At 51.7% G+C, this 18,440-nt stretch overlaps 1 protein-coding gene across 3 annotated transcripts in view; it reads right to left on the bottom strand.

Moving 5' to 3' along the window:
* The window catches only part of BCAS4 (breast carcinoma amplified sequence 4), a 63,752-nt gene extending 52,173 nt beyond the window's left edge, over window positions 1-11,579 (bottom strand). The window contains exons 1-4 of one of the 3 annotated variants that reach the window (XM_066586805.1): window positions 11,469-11,579; window positions 8,299-8,370; window positions 6,510-6,611; window positions 5,363-5,497 (exon numbers count right to left, since the gene is read on the bottom strand). In XM_066586805.1, coding sequence (XP_066442902.1) covers window positions 5,363-5,497; window positions 6,510-6,611; window positions 8,299-8,370; window positions 11,469-11,501 — 342 coding nt within the window. In that variant the 5' untranslated portion in view covers window positions 11,502-11,579. Of the gene's footprint in view, window positions 1-5,362; window positions 5,498-6,509; window positions 6,612-8,298; window positions 8,371-8,957; window positions 9,038-11,468 lie in introns of those variants that run through there. The other 2 variants (XM_066586806.1, XM_066586807.1) reach the window with 2 other exon arrangements.
* Window positions 11,580-18,440: the final 6,861 nt, after the last annotated feature.

Here is an 18,440-nt window from a genome sequence, read left to right as displayed (position 1 = left end):
ACACACAGCTGTACCGCCCATCATCCACAGTACAGGAGGAAAGTAAGTGACCCCCTATGTAATGTAACTAATAACACACAGCTGTACTACCCATCATCTACAGTACAGGGGGAAAGTAAGTGACCCCCTATGTAATGTAACTAATAACACAGCTGTACCACCCATCATCCACAGTGCAGGAGGAAAGTAAGTGACCCCCTATGTAATGTAACTAATAACACACAGCTGTACCGCCCATCATCCACAGTACAGGAGGAAAGTAAGTGACCCCCTATGTAATGTAACTAATAACACAGCTGTACCGCCCATCATCCACAGTACAGGAGGAAAGTAAGTGACCCCCCTATGTAATGTAACTAATAACACACAGCTGTACCGCCCATCATCCACAGTACAGGAGGAAAGTAAGTGACCCCCCTATGTAATGTAACTAATAACACACAGCTGTACCGCCCATCATCCACAGTACAGGAGGAAAGTAAGTGACCCCCAATGTAATGTAACTAATAACACACAGCTGTACCGCCCATCATCCACAGTACAGGAGGAAAGTAAGTGACCCCCTATGTAATGTAACTAATAACACACAGCTGTACCGCCCATCATCCACTGTACAGGAGGAAAGTAAGTGACCCCCTATGTAATGTAACTAATAACATACAGCTGTACCTCCCATCATCCACAGTACAGAAGGAAAGTAAGTGACCCCCCTACGTAATGTAACTAATAACACACAGCTGTACCGCCCATCATCCACAGTACAGGAGGAAAGTAAGTGACCCCCTATGTAATGTAACTAATAACACACAGCTGTACCACCCATCATCCACAGTACAGGAGGAAAGTAAGTGACCCCCTATGTAATATAACTAATAACACACAGCTGTACCGCCCATCATCCACAGTACAGGAGGAAAGTAAGTGACCCCCTATGTAATATAACTAATAACACACAGCTGTACCACCCATCATCCACAGTACAGGAGGAAAGTAAGTGACCCCCTATGTAATGTAACTAATAACACACAGCTGTACCGCCCATCATCCACAGTGCAGGAGGAAAGTAAGTGACCCCCTATGTAATGTAACTAATAACACACAGCTGTACCGCCCATCATCCACAGTACAGGAGGAAAGTAAGTGACCCCCTATGTAATGTAACTAATAACACACAGCTGTACCACCCATCATCCACAGTGCAGGAGGAAAGTAAGTGACCCCCTATGTAATGTAACTAATAACACACAGCTGTACCACCCATCATCCAAAGTACAGGAGGAAAGTAAGTGACCCCCTATGTAATGTAACTAATAACACACAGCTGTACCGCCCATCATCCACAGTGCAGGAGGAAAGTAAGTGACCCCCTATGTAATGTAACTAATAACACACAGCTGTACCGCCCATCATTCACAGTACAGGAGGAAAGTAAGTGACCCCCTATGTAATGTAACTAATAACACACAGCTGTACCGCCCATCATCCACAGTGCAGGAGGAAAGTAAGTGACCCCCTATGTAATGTAACTAATAACATACAGCTGTACCGCCCATCATCCACAGTACAGGAGGAAAGTAAGTGACCCCCTATGTAATGTAACTAATAACACACAGCTGTACCGCCCATCATCCACAGTATAGGAGGAAAGTAAGTGACCCCCTATGTAATGTAACTAATAACACACAGCTGTACCGCCCATCATCCACAGTATAGGAGGAAAGTAAGTGACCCCCTATGTAATGTAACTAATAACACAGCTGTACCACCCATCATCCACAGTACAGGAGGAAAGTAAGTGACCCCCTATGTAATCTAAGTAATAACACACAGCTGTACCGCCCATCATCCACAGTGCAAGAGGAAAGTAAGTGACTCCTATGTAATGTAACTAACACTGTCCCGCCTGTCATCCTCAGCACTGGGTGGGCCCGGCACCATCTCTGATGTTATTTGTCCCGCCCATCGTCATCCTCATCACTGGGTGGGCCCGCGGACCCCCGGCACCATCTCTGCTGTTATTTGTCCTGCCCATCGTCATCCTCAGCACTGGGTGCGCCCCGCGGACCCCCGGCACCATCTCTGATGTTATTTGTCCCGCCTGTCATCCTCAGCACTGGGTGGGCCCGCGGACCCCCGGCACCATCTCTGATGTTATTTGTCCCGCCCATCGTCATCTTCAGCACTGGGTGGGCCCGCGGACCCCCGGCACCATCTCTGCTGTTATTTGTCCAGCCTGTCATCCTCAGCACTGGGTGGGCCCGCGGACCCCCGGCACCATCTCTGATGTTATTTGTCCTGCCTGTCATCCTCAGCACTGGGTGGGCCCGGCGGACCCCCGACACCATCTCTGCTGTTAGTTGTCCCGCCTGTCATCCTCAGCACTGGGTGGGCCCGCGGACCCCCGGCACCATCTCTGCTGTTATTGGTGCGGCCCATCGTCATCCTCAGCACTGGGTGGGCCCGCGGACCCCCGGCACCATCTCTGCTGTTATTTGTCCCGCCCATCGTCATCCTCAGCACTGGGTTGGCCCGCGGACCCCCGGCACCATCTCTGATGTTATTAGTGCGGCCCATCGTTATCCTCAGCACTGGGTGGGCCCGTGGACCCCCGGCACCATCTCTGATGTTATTTGTCCCGCCCATCGTCATCCTCAGCACTTGGTGGGCCCACGGACCCCCGTCACCATCTCTGATGTTATTTGTCCCGCCCATCGTCATCTTCAGCACTGGGTGGGCCCGCGGACCCCCGGCACCATCTCTGCTGTTATTAGTGCGGCCCATCGTCATCCTCAGCATTGGGTGGGCCCGGCGGACCCCCGGCACCATCTCTGCTGTTATTAGTGCGGCCCATCGTCATCCTCAGCACTGGGTGGGCCCGCGGACCCCCGGCACCATCTCTGCTGTTATTAGTGCGGCCCATCGTCATCCTCAGCACTGGGTGGGCCCGCGGACCCCCGGCACCATCTCTTCTGTTATTTGTCCCACCCATAGTCATCCTCAGCCCTGGGTGGGCGCGGCGGACCCCCGACACCATCTCTTCTGTTATTTGTCCCACCCATAGTCATCCTCAGCACTGGGTGGGCGCGGCGGACCCCCGGCACCATCTCTGCTGTTATTAGTGCGGCCCATCGTCATCCTCAGCACTGGGTGGGCGCGGCGGACCCCCGGCACCATCTCTTCTGTTATTTGTCCCACCCATCGTCATCCTCAGCACTGGGTGGGCCCGGCGGACCCCCGGCACCATCTCTGATGTTATTAGTGCGGCCCATCGTCATCCTCAGCACTGGGTGGGCGCGGCGGACCCCCGGCACCATCTCTGATGTTATTAGTGCGGCCCATCGTCATCCTCAGCACTGGGTGGGCGCGGCGGACCCCCGGCACCATCTCTGATGTTATTTGAATCGCAGAAGATTTGGAAAATAAAAAATTGTATTAAAAAAAATTTCTAGAAAAAAGAAATAGACAATGAATGAAGATGTGAATGAGCCCCGGAGACAAGAGGCCCGCAGCGGTGGGAGGGCACAGATGGCACCGCAGACACAACACTGGGGGCGTCTCATGTCTGCCATCTCATCCAGCATGGCAAAATACCAGCGGAGATTAAATAAGAACACAGAATCCTAAATGTGGCACAAAGGAGAAAACTTAGTAAGCCGGAGCGCCGGGTGACATCACCGATCCCCTGTGCTGATGTCACTGCTCACCGCTCTATATGCATCTGTGATCCTGGCCGGCAGCGAATGGAACCGGATGACAGATTCTAGAGCAGTCGGGGGTGGGGAACCGTCAGACTTGTGTCCCCCCACTCTGGTCACTGACTACAGACTCTAAATGGGGGAGGGGAGCTGTCAATCAGAGTGCAGAGCCGTATACTGCAACCATGAAGCGGCGCCATGTGGTCCTAATTACATCACCTGGAGCGTTACTGGACGTCAGGAGGAGGAGGATGATGATGATGATGATGGTAGTGCTGATGGTGTTATTACAGGAGCAGCATTGCACCTTTACTACTTGGTGTCGCCGTTTCCCCGGGGGGCGTCTGTAACGGCTCTCAAGACACTACAGACTTGGTAGACGGACGGAAATATCCAGACACTTGTTAACCAGTCACCTGCCGTATACTGTATATACCAGGAGGGCCGGCAACGCCCCCCAATGCAGTCCTGTGTATATCCTTGCAGCACGACAAGTCCACCATCTTCAAGATCTCTGCTTGCTGTTTACTTCCAGAAAACCTGCAGGAACCCAATAGATCTCACAGCGGAGGGTTCGTTACATTGCATCCAGTCTAGACAATCCTTTGGCAGCCTGGACTCCAGACTGACACATTGTAGCAGCACCATGCACACCTGCCTGCATCTCCAGCGCCGCAGCCTCACATGTAGCAGCGGCACAGGGGTGTGAAGCAGAAGTAATGGTGATCCCCTTAATGGCCCCGATAGTAACAGTGACTGCCTTAATAGTGAGCCCCCACAATGGCCCCAGTAGTAACAGTACCTCCTGTAGTGGCCCCAGTAGCAAAAGTGACCCCTTTGTGGTCCTGGAAGTAATAGTGACCCCAATAGTAATAGCGACCCCAGAATAGTGACCACGATAAGGACCCCAGTAGTTATAGGGGCCCCCACAGTGGCCCCATCTTTAACAGTTAACCCCTTAACGGCCAAAGTAGTAATGGTGACAGTGACCTCATTGGTAATAACTCCCATAATAGAGACTTCCCCAGTAATCGTAGTGACCCCCGTTCTCGCCCTCCGACTGGGCAGCAGCTCTGTCATCAGAGGCCGATCTCTGACCCCTTTCCCCAGCATCTGCGTGCTACAGACCAGATGAGGTAAGTCCTTGGTAGGTTGCTGCCGGCCAGATAGCCGATTACTTTTTACTAGCCAGTAAAAAAGAAACCCTGCTGGGTGGCCACCAACCGCCCCTCGGGGGTCCTGCAGACCGCCGCCTCATGAAGGGGCTCCCCTGACTGTGATTTCTAATCGCCTCCATAAGGGTTCGGCTGTAGGTTGTCCCCCGGGCCGCCCTCGGCTCCTGCAGTCTTCTCTTCGGCGTCAGACACTTCCCACCATTCTGTCAACTTTTTAACCTCCTAATCTTATAAAGTGGAAAATAAATCCCTCATCATTATTGGCTGCCAGGAAGAGCAGAAAGAGGGAGGGGAGGAGCCTCTGGGTAAGAACAGAGGCTGACACAGCTGCATACAGTAACACTCATACATCACATGACTGCGCTGCGGTTGTGTAGCCTTCAGGAGGAACCCAAGAACCTCGGAGCTCACGGGCCCCGCACCGCCTACCCACGAGTGAGAACGTTGGGATGTCCAATAGCAGCGCACCAGATAAGGAGGCAGGAGACTTACCTGCAGGAACTCTGGGAGATAAGCTCCTCCAAGGAGGCTTCTGACCGCGCGGGGAAGTGACAAGTGATCCCTCTCAGCTCGGATCAGCTCCTCCTCCAGGTACGACACATGATGAGCCACCATCTTCACAAACGCCTGCGAAAAGTATAATGCAGTCAGGAGCGGAAGACTGCTGAAAACCAGCCGCTACATTGTGTCTGAGAGGTAGTCACAGCCCCGTCCCCTGATGACATCACCGATATGACATCATCTATTACTGCTGACAACTGCTGTATAGCCTGTCTGAGAGGTAGTCACAGCCCCGCCCCCTGATGACATCACTGATATATAACCTATTACTGCTGACAACTGCTGTATAGCCTGTCTGAGAGGTAGTCACAGCCCCGCCCCCTGATGACATCACTGATATATAACCTATTACTGCTGACAACTGCTGTATAGCCTGTCTGAGAAGTAGTCACAGCACCGCCCTTGCTGATGACATGACTGATATAATGGCATGATAAGGGTACCCCTTGAGGAAGCTTTGGCGAAACGCGTGCCGGGGCGCAGGTTATACGGTTGGCACTTTTGTCACGTTCCCATTACTGTCCTGTACATGTTGGTATGTAGTACTTCATATGCTTGTTGGCCACCGCTGGCTCACCTCTCCAGTAACAGGATCTCGCCTCTGCTGTAATACAAGCCTATTTAAGAAAATGTAATTCTTTTCATTGAGGCTTTTTTATGTGCCGACCTCTTTCTTGCCCATTACTGCTGATAACCAGCCTGTATATCATGTCTGAGAGGTAGTCACAGCCCCGCCCCCTGCTGATGTCACTGCTATAATGACATGTGATCAGACCTGAGATCCCCCACCTTATACTACAGTGACATCATCCATAACTGCTGAAAACCAGGCTGTATATCATGTCTGAGAGGTAGTCACAGCCCCACCCCCTGCTGATGTCACTGATATGACATCATCCATTACTGCTGACAACCAGCCTGTATATCATGTCTGAGAGGTAGTCACAGCCCCGCCCCCTGCTGATGTCACTGATATGACATCATCCATTACTGCTGACAACCAGCCTGTATATCATGTCTGAGAGGTAGTCACAGCCCCGCCCCCGCTGATGACATCACTGCCCTAGGTCGGCATCACCTCCAGTTTCTCCACCTGCCGGTAGATCTTGCTCATCTCCTCGGCCCGCAGTCTGATCTCGGGGATCCGCTCGTCCAGGATGAGGGACGTTTCACTTCTGATCTACGAGGAGAAAATGAAACCCATGAGAATATCAGACAAATCCCCGGTGAGACCCGCATTAAAGGGACGCCGCAGCTTCCGGAACAACTTATAGCGCGCCCCCCCGTTACATCCGTAGCTTCCAAATACAAGACTCCGTGTTCGCACTGATAGGCCTGCTGTGACTTCTAGTTCCCCACGAAGCCATGCTCTGATTGGCTGCACTCGGACGCTGGCGTAGGCAACTCCTCGCCACGGGCGCGCTCGGGCCTCACATCCTGCTTTCACAGAGATGCGAATGGCTGCAAGGACAAGATGGAGGCGAGCGGTCGCCATGGAGACAGGATCTATAGCGCAGGAGGACCGCTACGGTTTTATTTTACGAGCAGAAACTCAAATCAGGTCAGAAGCCACTTATCCTGCTCACCGTGCAGAAAGCAGCGGCGGAGGAAGAGCTCCCCTGGTGGACACTCAGGAGGCGACACCCAACAGCATCCTCCATTTCCTGAGTGAACACTGGAGGGAGACTCCACAAAATGGCAGCCACTGAAGAGGCCTCTCCTGCCTGACCCGCTCCAGCCGCCGTATCCATCATGGAGGATGACGCAGTCAACGCGCGAATCACAAACAAGAACGCCAGAGCGGCTCCTTCATTCCTCGCGTCGCTTAACGCCAGTATATGCGCTTCGGGAGCGCGAGGTTACCGCGGGACGGTTACTATGCGCCAATGTTCTCCAGCCTTAGAAATCCCAGATAGTCCAGAACATTTGATAATCCGGCGCCAATCAGGTCCCTGTAGTGGCGGCCAAAAGCGATCACACCAGGATAGTAAGGGGGGAACCACCAGGCGACACAGCGGTCAGCGCCGCGGTCAGCACTGGGCGTAATAGGGCATCATTAACCCCTTCGTGGCCGGATGGATCCCGTGTGCGGTCATCTCGTAAAATACTAGATTCCACTTTAAACAGCCCCGTCTCCATGGCGACCGATCGGACTCCATATTTCCCTTCTCCAGTGCAGCTCACAGCATTGAAGCCGATGTCTGATTGGTTGCTACGGGCGACAGTCTGTTTGTTCTCTGTCCTGCAGTGACCTCCATGCTGATGGTTTCCAACAACAATAGTGGATGGGCGGAGCCTCCAACAGGACATCATGGGGGTCTGACAAGGGGGGCAGCTGCAATGATGGGAGCTCTCCCCCCACCCCCAGTCTGGGAACCCGCTGCGCCCCTCCACGAGGTCAGTCTGGCTCCAACAGCGGGGTGCAGGGAGTGCGCCCACAATAAGGGCGGAGCTTAATACAATGTATGATGATCTATTAACCCCGCCCCCTTACCGCTGCTGTAGTGACTTCTATCTCAGCGCCTTAAACCCCCCCCACACTGCGAACAACTACGATGGCGGTTACCACAGGCGGCATGGCGTCCGCCGGAGCGCTCAGTCAGCGATGATGTAATACGAAATTAGGGGTGAAGGAGGTCGTCACTGCGGAGAAGTGACCCCCAACAGGAGCTTCACCTGAAAGGGTTAAGCAGCGGCACCACAGCCATGAACAGGTTAACTGGAGCGCAAGGAGAAGTGCTCTGCGGTATCCAGGTGCGCTCACTTCTGCCACCTAGTGGTACAGCTGAGTCAGGGAGAGCCAGCAGCTTTAAGATGGCCGCCCGGTCAGTGCCGCATACGATGGCGGGCGCTCGGCCTCCACTCACCATGTCCATCATGGCGCAGAACTCGTCCAGGCGGATCAGCATCTCCTCCACGGACGTCTCCAGATCGCCGGCCTGAAAGCGACGCAAACAAACCGGTCACACAAACAATGGCGCGGAAATATCCCCCCCGCTACAGCAAGACGCCACTCAGCGCGACGGACCGCGGCACACGCCCCGGGGGCAGGGAGTGCGCGCACCGAGGGGGAACTACCCCGACACACCGCGGCGCCAGAGGGGCAGAAGGATCAGCGCCAGGGCAAGCAGCGCAGAGCTCCTCCCTGACCGGCTGCCAGCTGTTACAATGTATCAGTCCGCAGAGGATACAATGTAACAATCCCTCAGCTGGGAGGAGGGGCTTCAGTCGGCTGCTTCCACTCACTGACAGCAAGAAGAGATCCTGAAAACTGAGAGAAATGGAAGCACAAAGACCAGCAATAAATGCAGCAACATATAAGGAGGGGCGCAAAACAGGAAGCTCCGCCTACTGCGCAGCATCCGTGCAGTGATTGGCCACAATACGGTCACATGGTCAGCAATCCTCATAGAAAAAGGCCAGGTTAACACAGTGTATGTCCGGGGAGACCCTGCGCACATGTGATCTGCCAAGACGATCTGCAGCAGCTGCAGTTGGAGACCCCAGTAATGACAGAGATACAAACCTCTGCACTCGCCTGCCAGAGGGGGCGCTCCGCACCTCAGATGACTCCTGCTGCCCTAATACCCCCACACCCTGCTGCTCCTCACTGCTGCCCTAATACCCCCACATCCTGCTGCTCCTCGCTGCTGCCCTAATACCCCCACATCCTGCTGCTCCTCGCTGCTGCCCTAATACCCCCACACCCTGCTGCTCCTCACTGCTGCCCTAATACCCCCACACCCTGCTGCTCCTCACTGCTGCCCTAATACCCCCACATCCTGCTGCTCCTCACTGCTGCCCTAATACCCCCACATCCTGCTGCTCCTCGCTGCTGCCCTAATACCCCCACACCCTGCTGCTCCTCGCTGCTGCCCTAATACCCCCACACCCTGCTGCTCCTCACTGCTGTCCTAATACCCCCACATCCTGCTGCTCCTCGCTGCTGCCCTAATACCCCCCACATCCTGCACTCCTCACTGCTGCCCTAATACCCCCCACATCCTGCTGCTCCTCACTGCTGCCCTAATACCCCCCACACCCTGCTGCTCCTCGCTGCTGCCCTAATACCCCCACACCCTGCTGCTCCTCACTGCTGCCCTAATACCCCCACACCCTGCTGCTCCTCACTGCTGCCCTAATACCCCCACATCCTGCTGCTCCTCGCTGCTGCCCTAATACCCCCACACCCTGCTGCTCCTCGCTGCTGCCCTAATACCCCCACACCCTGCTGCTCCTCACTGCTGTCCTAATACCCCCACATCCTGCTGCTCCTCGCTGCTGCCCTAATACCCCCCACATCCTGCACTCCTCACTGCTGCCCTAATACCCCCCACATCCTGCTGCTCCTCACTGCTGCCCTAATACCCCCACACCCTGCTGCTCCTCGCTGCTGCCCTAATACCCCCACACCCTGCTGCCCCTGACTGCTGCCCTAATACCCCCACACCCTGCTGCTCCTCGCTGCTGCCCTAATACCCCCACATCCTGCACTCCTCACTGCTGTCCTAATACCCCCACACCCTGCTGCTCCTCACTGCTGTCCTAATACCCCCACATCCTGCTGCTCCTCGCTGCTGCCCTAATACCCCCACATCCTGCACTCCTCACTGCTGCCCTAATACCCCCCACATCCTGCTGCTCCTCACTGCTGCCCTAATACCCCCACACCCTGCTGCTCCTCGCTGCTGCCCTAATACCCCCACACCCTGCTGCTCCTCGCTGCTGCCCTAATACCCCCACACCCTGCTGCTCCTCACTGCTGTCCTAATACCCCCACATCCTGCTGCTCCTCACTGCTGCCCTAATACCCCCACATCCTGCACTCCTCACTGCTGCCCTAATACCCCCACACCCTGCTGCTCCTCACTGCTGCCCTAATACCCCCACACCCTGCTGCTCCTCACTGCTGCCCTAATACCCCCACATCCTGCTGCTCCTCACTGCTGCCCTAATACCCCCACATCCTGCTGCTCCTCGCTGCTGCCCTAATACCCCCACACCCTGCTGCTCCTCGCTGCTGCCCTAATACCCCCACATCCTGCTGCTCCTCACTGCTGTCCTAATACCCCCACATCCTGCTGCTCCTCACTGCTGCCCTAATACCCCCCACATCCTGCTGCTCCTCGCTGCTGCCCTAATACCCCCACATCCTGCTGCTCCTCGCTGCTGCCCTAATACCCCCACATCCTGCTGCTCCTCGCTGCTGCCCTAATACCCCCACATCCTGCTGCTCCTCGCTGCTGCCCTAATACCCCCACATCCTGCTGCTCCTCGCTGCTGCCCTAACACCCCCACATCCTGCTGCTCCTCGCTGCTGCCCTAATACCCCCACACCCTGCTGCCCCTGACTGCTGCCCTAATACCCCCACACCCTGCTGCCCCTGACTGCTGCCCTAATACCCCCACATCCTGCTGCTCCTCACTGCTGCCCTAATACCCCCACACCCTGCTGCTCCTCACTGCTGCCCTAATACCCCCACACCCTGCTGCTCCTCACTGCTGCCCTAATACCCCCACACCCTGCTGCTCCTCACTGCTGCCCTAATACCCCCACACCCTGCTGCTCCTCACTGCTGCCCTAATACCCCCACATCCTGCTGCTCCTCACTGCTGCCCTAATACCCCCACACCCTGCTGCCCCTGACCGCTGCCCTAATACCCCCACACCCTGCTGCCCCTGACTGCTGCCCTAATACCCCCACACCCTGCTGCCCCTGACTGCTGCCCTAATACCCCCACACCATGCTGCTCCTGACTGCTGCCCTAATACCCCCACACCCTGCTGCTCCTGACTGCTACCCTAATACCCCCACATCCTGCACTCCTCACTGCTGCCCTAATACCCCCACACCCTGCTGCTCCTCACTGCTGCCCTAATACCCCCCACACCCTGCTGCTCCTGACTGCTACCCTAATACCCCCACATCCTGCACTCCTGACCGCTGCCCTAATACCCCCACACCCTGCACCTACTACACCTGCTACCCCACATTTTGGAAGCCCCTGCCCCCCGCCTCGTCTCCGACTCCCTCACCCCCAGCTCTCCGGCTCTCCTCCCGGCCTCCATGCTGCTCCCCGGCTCCAGCCGCTCATTCCCGGCCGCTCTTCCTGCGCTTCCTCCGAGCACATCCAGCACACGAGCGCTGCCGCCACCTTGCGGTCATATTTGGGAACTGCCGCTCACGGCTGAGGGCTCTGCGGGTCACGTGACTGTCATTAGCCGTATACAGCACATTGCAATATATAGAGAGCGATATTACCGGATTGCATCGGAATATCTGAGATCTAACAACTGTGCCCTAATGCTACCCCACCCGGTGCCCAATAATCACTGCCACACGGTGCCCTAATGCTACCCCACCCGGTGCCCAAAAATCACTGCCACACGGTGCCCTAATGCTACCCCACCCGGTGCCCAAAAATCACTGCCACACGGTGCCTTTATCCTACCACATCCGGTGCCCAATAATCACTGCCACACGGTGCCTTTATCATACCCCCACCCGATGCCCAATAATTACTGCCACACGGTGCCCTAATCCTACCCCCACCTGGTGCCCAATAATCACTACCACCCGGTGCCCAAAAATCACTGCCACACGGTGCCTTTATCCTACCACACCCGGTGTCCAATAATCACTGCCACACAGTGCCCTAATCCTACCCCCACCCGGTGCCCAATAATCACTACCACACGGTGCCCTAATGCTACCCCCACCCGGTGCCCAAAAATCACTGCCACACGGTGCCTTTATCCTACCACACCCGGTGCCCAATAATCACTGCCACACGGTGCCCTAATCCTACCCCCACCCGGTGCCCAATAATCACTACCACACGGTGCCCTAATGCTACCCCCACCCGGTGCCCAAAAATCACTGCCACACGGTGCCTTTATCCTACCACACCCGGTGCCCAATAATCACTGCCACACAGTGCCCTAATCCTACCCCCACCCGGTGCCCAATAATCACTACCACACGGTGCCCTAATGCTACCCCCACCCGGTGCCCAAAAATCACTGCCACACGGTGCCTTTATCCTACCACACCCGGTGCCCAATAATCACTGCCACACGGTGCCCTAATCCTACCAGCACCCGGTGCCCAATAATCACTGCCACACAGTGCCCTAATTCTACCCCCACACGGTGCCCAATAATGACTGATAGGCCAGCTGCACACTAACGAGTCGGATTCTGCATCTGAGAGCCCGCCGTAGAATCTGGCATTGCCCTCAGTGGGCGACCCCACGTGCCTTCTCTTTCTGTATTGCTGATGACCGCGGGCGCTCGCCACATTCATGCTCAATACAATTTTTTGTACTAGACGATGACATGGGTGCCCGCAGCCTGTCCGCCATGTCAATGGGGGATGGGCTGTGGATCCGACAGCTTCCATTTACTTGAGGCCGCCTGCAGACGGCCAGGTCGGATCCCCCTACGAGAATTCTCACAGCGGGACCCCACCCAAACCCCTGCAGGGATCACTGCGGCGCTCACCTCTCCCACGGCTCCGGCTCTGTGATGTGCCAGCAGCCGTCGCATGTGCAGAGCAGAGGTGGCGGCCCGGGGGTGAGATTTCTGTGCGGGCCTCTGCAAGACCAGCAGAGAAATAAAACGCTGGGATTTGTTTTCCGCGTACATTTTCATGCGGACAAATCGCGGCCGACTGCATAGGACTGCATATTGTAATGCGGGCAGGGGTGGAAATTCTGCGGGAAATCCTACAGGGGGGCCTAAATGTACATATACTTCCATATACAGCACTGTGTTCAATATCCCTGTACTGTGACATCACTGTGTGTATTATCCCTGTACTGTGACATCACTGTGTGTATTATCCCTGTACTGTGACATCACTGTGTATTATCCCTGTACTGTGACATCACTGTGTGTATTATCCCTGTACTGTGACATCACTGTGTATTATCCCTGTACTGTGACATCACTGTGTGTATTATCTCTGTACTGTGACATCACTGTCTGTTATCTCTGTACTGTGACATCACTGTGTGTATTATCTCTGTACTGTGACATCACTGTCTGTTATCTCTGTACTGTGACATCACTGTGTGTATTATCCCTGTACTGTGACATCACTGTGTGTATTATTTCTGTACTGTGACATCACTGTGTGCATTATCCCTGTACTGTGACATCACCATGTGTATTATTCCTGTACTGTGACATCTCTGTGTGCATTATCTCCATACTGTGACATCACTGTGTGTATTATCCCTGTACTGTGACATCACTGTGTGTATTATCCCTGTACTGTGACATCACTGTGTATTATCTCTGTACTGTGACATCACTGTGTGCATTATCCCTGTACTGTGACATCACTGTGTGCATTATCCCTGTACTGTGACATCACCATGTGTATTATTCCTGTACTGTGACATCACTGTGTGTATTATCCCTGTACTGTGACATCACTGTGTATTATCCCTGTACTGTGACATCACTGTGTGTATTATCCCTGTACTGTGACATCACTGTGTATTATCCCTGTACTGTGACATCACTGTGTGTATTATCTCTGTACTGTGACATCACTGTCTGTTATCTCTGTACTGTGACATCACTGTGTGTATTATCCCTGTACTGTGACATCACTGTGTGTATTATTTCTGTACTGTGACATCACTGTGTGCATTATCCCTGTACTGTGACATCACCATGTGTATTATCCCTGTACTGTGACATCACCATGTGTATTATCCCTGTACTGTGACATCACTGGGTGTATTATCCCTGTACTGTGACATCACTGTGTGTATTATCCCTGTACTGTGACATCACTGTGTATTATCTCTGTACTGTGACATCACTGTGTGCATTATCCCTGTACTGTGACATCACTGTGTGCATTATCCCTGTACTGTGACATCACCATGTGTATTATTCCTGTACTGTGACATCTCTGTGTGTATTATCTCTGTACTGTGTGACATCACTGTGTGTATTATCCCTGTACTGTGACATCACTGTGTGTATTATCTCCATACTGTGACATCACTGTGTGTATTATCCCTGTACTGTGACATCACTGTGTGTATTATCTCCATACTGTGACATCACTGTGTGTATTATCCCTGTACTGTGACATCACTGTGTGCATTATCCCTGTACTGTGACATCACTGTGTATATTATCTCTGTACTGTGACATCACTGTGTATATTATCTCTGTACTGTGACATCTCTGTGTGCATTATCTCCATACTGTGACATCACTATATATTATCTCTGTACTGTGACATCACTCTGTGTATTATCCCTGTACTGTGACATCACTGTGTGTATTATCCATGTACTGTGACATCACTGTGTGTATTATCTCTGTTCTCTAACATCACTGTGTGTATTATCTCTGTACTGTGACATCTCTGTATATCATCTCTGTGCTGAAAAATCACTGTGTGAATTATCTCTGTACTGTGACATCACTGTGTGTATTATCCCTGTACTGTGACATCACTGTGTATATTATCTCCATACTGTGACATCACTGTCTATATTATCCCTGTACTGTGACATCACTGTGTATTATCCCTGTACTGTGACATCACTGTGTATTATCCCTGTACTGTGACATCACTGTGTGTATTATCTCTGTACTGTGACATCACTGTGTATTATCCCTGTACTGTGACATCACTGTGTATTATCCCTGTACTGTGACATCACTGTGTGTATTATCCCTGTACGGTGACATCACTGTGTGTATTATCTCTGTACTGTGACATCACTGTGTGTATTATCCCTGTACGGTGACATCACGGTGTGTATTATCTCTGTACTGTGACATCACTGTGTGTATTATCTCTGTACTGTGACATCACTGTGTGTATTATGCTTACCATCGGAGACTACAAATCAGTGATCTCCAATATATCACAGAGTAATGCTTGCTGTGAAGCTGCGGCCCTCGCACGGCCAGCGCAGTGATTGAACTACTAGCGCTTGTGCAGTACATAAGTAGAAGTCTCCCATAACAGACGGAGCTTGGTAGCCACGGCAACGGCATCAGAAGACGTCATCCGCATGCGCAATGAGTGTTAGAGGATTTGCCTGGACTGCTACGATCTCGCGATAGCGGCAGAACTGCGCGCATGCGCACTACTACAGCCGATATGCCGGAAGCATATGAAGAAGTGGAGGACGTGAGCGCATGCATACAAGGTACTTCCAGCTGTATGGGATCTGTTTAATGGTTTCACCTATATATAGTCTGTAAATTAGGATGTGTTTATACTTGATAAAGACCAGGAAACTGGTCGAAACGTCGGAGTGTGGTGTGAGCGGAAGAATAAAGGAACTTATTTAAATTGCATCACTGCCTGCTGCCACAGGACTTTCTTCTTTGGATACATTGTGCTGGGATCCAGCGATCCGGATCCCTTACTGAGGCGTGCAAAAGGTGGTCCCACCCTGTGGGTATGGTGGAGTTGTGCTGTCCTGAACCTCTTTTACGTTATCTCTGTACTGTGACATCACTGTGTATTATCCCTGTACTGTGACATCACTGTGTGTATTATCCCTGTACTGTGACATCACTGTGTGTATTATCCCTGTACTGTGACATCACTGTGTGTATTATCCCTGTACTGTGACATCACTGTGTGTATTATCCCTGTACTGTGACATCACTGTGTGTATTATCTCCATACTGTGACATCACTGTGTATATTATCCCTGTACTGTGACATCACTGTGTGTATTATCCCTGTACTGTGACATCACTGTGTGTATTATCCCTGTACTGTGACATCACTGTGTGTATTATCCCTGTACTGTGACATCACTGTGTGTATTATCCCTGTACTGTGACATCACTGTGTATATTATCTCCATACTGTCACATCACTGCGTGTATTATCCCTGTAGTGTGACATCACTGTCTATATTATCCCTGTACTGTGACATCACTGTCTGCATTAACTCTATACTGTGATATTACTGTGTTTATTATCTTCGTACTGGAACATCACTGCCTTGATTATCTCTGTAATGTGACATCACTATTATATTATCCCAGCACTGTAACATCATTATGTTTATTGTTTCTCTACTGTGACATCACTGTGTATATTATCTCCGTACTGTGACATCACTGTGTATATTATCTCCGTACTGTGACATCACTGTGTGTATAACATCCTGGTACTGTGACATCACTGTGTGTATTATCCCTGTACTGTGACATCACTGTATATTATCCCTGTACTGTGACATCACTGTGTGTATTGTCTCTGTACTGTGACATGATTTGTACACCGCCGAGGCACAGAGTTGGAGATTTTGCAGCCGGAAACCTACCTGTGCGTGTGCAGGAGGCCTTAATAAAACTGCAACTCGCTTCCTTATAGAGAGTCACTGTGTATATTACCCCTGTACTGTGTGACATCACTGTGTGTATTATCCCTGTACTGTGACATCACTGTGTGTATTATCTCTGTACTGTGACATCACTGTGTGTATTATCTCTGTACTGTGACATCACTGTGTGTATTTTCTGTACTGTGACATCACTGTGTGTATTATCCCTGTACTGTGACATCACTGTCTGTATTATCTCTGTACTGTGACATCACTGTGTGTATTATCTCTGTACTGTGACATCACTGTGTGTATTTTCTGTACTGTGACATCACTGTGTGTATTATCCCTGTACTGTGACATCACTGTGTGTATTATTTCTGTACTGTGACATCACTGTGTGTATTATCTCTGTACTGTGACATCACTGTGTGTATTATCCCTGTACTGTGACATCACTGTGTGTATTATCTCTGTACTGTGACATCACTGTGTGTATTTTCTGTACTGTGACATCACTGTGTGTATTATCCCTGTACTGTGACATCACTTTGTGTGTTATCCCTGTACTGTGACATCACTGTGTGTTATCCCTGTACTGTGACATCACTGTGTGTGTTATCCCTGTACTGTGACATCACTGTGTGTATTATTCCTGTACTGTGACATCACTGTGTGTATTATTCCTGTACTGTGACATCACTGTGTGTATTATTCCTGTACGGTGACATCACTGTGTGTATTACCCCTGTACTGTGAAATCACTGTGTATTATCCCTGTACTGTGACATCACTGTGTATTATCCCTGTACTGTGACATCATTGTGTGCATTATATCTGTACTGTGACATCACTGTGTATTATCCCTGTATGGTGACATCACTGTGTGTATTATTTCTGTACTGTGACATCACTGTGTGTATTTTCTGTACTGTGACATCACTGTGTGTATTACCCCTGTACTGTGACATCACTGTTATATGTCTGCACTGTGGCATCACTGTGTATCATCCCTAAACTGTGACATCACTGTGTGTATAATCTCTGCATGGTGACATCACTGTGTGTATTATCCCTGTACTGTGACATCACTGTGTGTATAATCTCTGCATGGTGACATCACTGTGTGTATTATTTCTGTACTGTGACATCACTGTGTGTATTTTCTGTACTGTGACATCACTGTGTGTATTACCCCTGTACTGTGACATCACTGTTATATGTCTGCACTGTGGCATCACTGTGTATCATCCCTAAACTGTGACATCACTGTGTGTATAATCTCTGCATGGTGACATCACTGTGTGTATTATCTCTGTACTGTGACATCACTGTGTGTATTATCCCTGTACTGAGACATCACTGTGTGTATTATCCCTGTACTGTGATATCACTGTGTGTATTATCTCCGTGCTGTGACATCACTGTGTGTATTATACCTGTACTGTGACATCACCATGTGTATTATACCTGTACTGTGACATCACTGTGTGTATAATCTCTTTACTATGACATGATTTGTACACCGCCGGGGCACAGGGTTGGAGATTTTGCAGCCGGAATCCGACCCGTTTGTGTGCAGGAGGCCTTAATAAAACGGCAAATCACTTCCTTATAGAAAGGCCGCTTGGATTTTAAAATTGCAGTAACTATTGTGAAGGCCACAAGGTGGCGCTAAAAG

The sequence above is a fragment of the Eleutherodactylus coqui genome, chromosome 13 (assembly GCF_035609145.1).
Source record: "Eleutherodactylus coqui strain aEleCoq1 chromosome 13, aEleCoq1.hap1, whole genome shotgun sequence".
NCBI lineage: Eukaryota > Metazoa > Chordata > Amphibia > Anura > Eleutherodactylidae > Eleutherodactylus > Eleutherodactylus coqui.
Note: the sequence above shows the minus strand (reverse complement) of the source record. Positions and strands in the feature narration are given on the sequence as shown.